This window comes from Phycodurus eques, chromosome 14 (genome assembly GCF_024500275.1).
Source record: "Phycodurus eques isolate BA_2022a chromosome 14, UOR_Pequ_1.1, whole genome shotgun sequence".
Lineage (NCBI taxonomy): Eukaryota > Metazoa > Chordata > Actinopteri > Syngnathiformes > Syngnathidae > Phycodurus > Phycodurus eques.
The window spans coordinates 6185034-6188034 of NC_084538.1; the positions used below are offsets into that span (position 1 = coordinate 6185034).

The 3001-nt window shown below is 39.6% G+C and overlaps 1 protein-coding gene across 4 annotated transcripts in view; it reads right to left on the reverse strand.

The window, feature by feature from the left end:
* LOC133412423 (glycoprotein endo-alpha-1,2-mannosidase-like) overlaps window positions 1-2177 on the reverse strand; it is a 4888-nt gene extending 2711 nt beyond the window's left edge. For 2 of the 4 annotated variants that reach the window (XM_061695608.1, XM_061695605.1), the window contains exons 1-2: window positions 1812-2177; window positions 1-300 (exon numbers count right to left, since the gene is read on the reverse strand). The exon at window positions 1-300 is cut by the window's left edge and continues 241 nt beyond it. In XM_061695608.1, the coding sequence (XP_061551592.1) occupies window positions 1-258 (258 nt within the window). In that variant the 5' untranslated portion in view covers window positions 259-300; window positions 1812-2177. The remainder of the gene's footprint in view (window positions 301-1811) is intronic. The other 2 variants (XM_061695606.1, XM_061695607.1) reach the window with 2 other exon arrangements.
* Window positions 2178-3001: the final 824 nt, after the last annotated feature.

Consider the following 3001-nt stretch of genomic DNA (forward strand, 5'->3'; position numbering starts at 1 on the left):
GTAGTTTGGCGGGGGGAACTTGCTCAGCGCGGCCGCTAATTTGCCGTCCTCGCCCGACAGGGCGGCTTCGCTAATCCCGGGCCGCTCAAGTCGGACAGTGGTCCCCTCCACGTCGGCCTTCCGTTGGAGGGAGGGCTCCTTCCCGTCGGTGAACGGCATGTCCTCTGGGGCGATTGACTTAAGCGCTACGGTGACGATGAGCACGAGCAGGACCAGAGCCAGCAAGGCCACGCAGGATTTACGGCGGAACCGGGCCATTCTTCACCCAGTGCTCCGTGGTTCATTGTGCAGACAGCAAATCTGGGAGAAGAAGAGAAAGGAGCAGTGTGACATCACATTTATGCTGAACAGTTATTCGTGAGAAACGTGTACCGACCTCGACCACAAATAGCAAAAATTAAAAAATAAACAACGTGAGTAACTCATAATTGCTGATCTTAACCCTCAGGCCTTGTTCAATTTTACTAATCTGGCTTGTTTGTGGCAATTTTTAGCCATGTACATACATTGTCTGTCATTTGAAAGAATGTTTACGTGTATTGCTTCTTTTTCTGGATAAAGTTTTTAACATAAGTTCTTGTCATTAATCGTCGCTGTCAAGCGGAACTGCTATATCTGCAAATATGGTCAATTTCATATTTTTCTCCACAAATTCATACTATTGGTCTGTCCCCACGTCATTTGCTATCGTTACACATTATATATATATATTAAAGCGTTGGAAACCGCTTGGGAACACGCTTGAGAACCAATCTGCTAAATGTCTTAGACTGTCTGAGAAGTGTAAGTCCGCCTTTTCACTCAACTCTGCAGGCAGGAGCCGTGCGGAATTTCACCACCTCAGGATTGAAAGTCTGGATGGTTTTTTTAGACAGTAAAGAGGGAACATAGTTAGGTTAGATACGTTTGAGTATGTTTGTTTCATTAAAATTGATTGCTGTAATGCTTCGGTGCAGAAAGAAGCGGTCAGCCCCGAAGGTAAGTTAATGCCTATTAGACAGCGCATTGTTGTTTTTTTTTTATTTCACTTATTAATCAGTCATGGGTCTAAGACCTTTGGAAAACAGTTGGATGATGATGTAACCACAGTTGTATGGGTGTTGTGTTTATTCTGGTGCGCAATGGCACATAATCGCAAAACAGTATAAAGTATAATACTAACTTAATGCTTTGCTAACACAAAGATTTTGTTTTTTTAAATCTCCTGAAAAGTAGTGATTTTGGATGCGAGGATTCCACCAGACAGTGACGAAATATAAAATAACCATTTCACATTTTTAACCATTCAAATTCCATCTTGTTTGCACAATACGCAGATTATAGTATTTATTTCGGTGGCTTGGTGATGAAATGCTGCATCCACCACCAGGGACAATGCAATGGAATTCCTTTTGGTGCGAGCTATAAACGTACCCACTGGTTATAAACCCACTAAAGCCGGGCTCGCCATTGGTCAAGCAGTATGAGACTAATCCGCCCCTAAAACGACCCAATTTAACCATTGCCGGAAACCTCTTTAAAACTGTATATAGTTATTGATCGTTGGGGTATTGTAATGAAAGCATATCACAGACATGATATTAAGATACATGGGAACTGTTTTAAATTGTGAAAAAAAAAACAAAAAAAAAACATTGCATGTCTTCTTAAAAGCCGCACTAGAGGACAACATTCATAGCTAGCGTAAAACACTTCGGAATATTATTCACTAAACTATCAATTTACCGACACAACGACCCCCACAAAGGGCTGCTAATTATAACAACAGCGAGCTAACGCCTAATTGTTGCTAACTAGGCGTCAACTCTTACCTGCATTTATGAACTTTGGACTAGTGGCCACAGCCGACAGACAACTGTGAAGCCACCATATGTTCTGCTGGCCTCCCTCCACCCACCTCACTCCTTCTGGCGTACCTCTTGACCGGACATACTTCAAAAATAGTACATTTCATCGCTCATTACAGTCACTCCTTCTGGCGTACCTCTTGACCGGACATACTTCAAAAATAGTACATTTCATCGCTCATTACAGTCATTTCTTGCTAGGACAGCTGGAGACGTCGAGCAAACGCTGCACTTTTCTCACCTTCGGTCAGTCCGCTTGGAAAGCATCCCAGATATGTACGAGTACAGGATGTGAATGGGGAGTGCGAAATGAGGCATCCAAGTTGTATAGGATCAGGGCGGATGAAGCTACTTCCGGTACGGAGATATGAACACTGCCTTCCTTGTCCCGGAGTTGTAATTACATCTGCAGCACCCATTCATGACGTACTGTCCAAATATTATACATCCATTAACTTTATTTTTACTTCTAGTATTTTTTTTCTCTCTCTTGATTTTAATATATATAATGTATAAACTAAAAATGCTAATATTTATATGGGGATTTGCATTTAAAAAATTCACATATATAACCAATGTATTATCCCACCCCAAAAAATGAAAAATTATATATCATATATTAAAATATTGAGATACATGTGCTTTCCATGAATAGACATTTAAAAAAACTATTAGACCACTGTTATATCTTCAATGTATTGGTCATTTTAATGACTGGAACCACTAAAGGTATATTACCTGAATACAATGAATGTGACAAAAATGCAGCTGATTCCAAAATACGTTGTCCGATCTGATACACTTCAGCTTAATTGTGCTCAGTGATTTTATTTTTTTTTAATCAAGAAAACCATGGAAAATGGCTAGAGAGTAAGAGGTTTTTTGTTATTATGTTTGTCCTAACAAATGTACCTTTAGTTTGACCAGGAATTAAAATGAAACATAAGAAAAAAGGGTAGTGTAATATTTCCCATGACTGTATACATTAAAATATCAAAAGTAAAATATATATTATACATAGTAAATGCAGTCATTGTTTGATCATTGTATCATTACAAAAATATTTTGTGTATGGCCCTCTGAGGACTTTCTGCAATTATTACATCAAAAGGAGTGCAGTACAGCAAAATGAGGAGAAACCACAAGTAACGGCG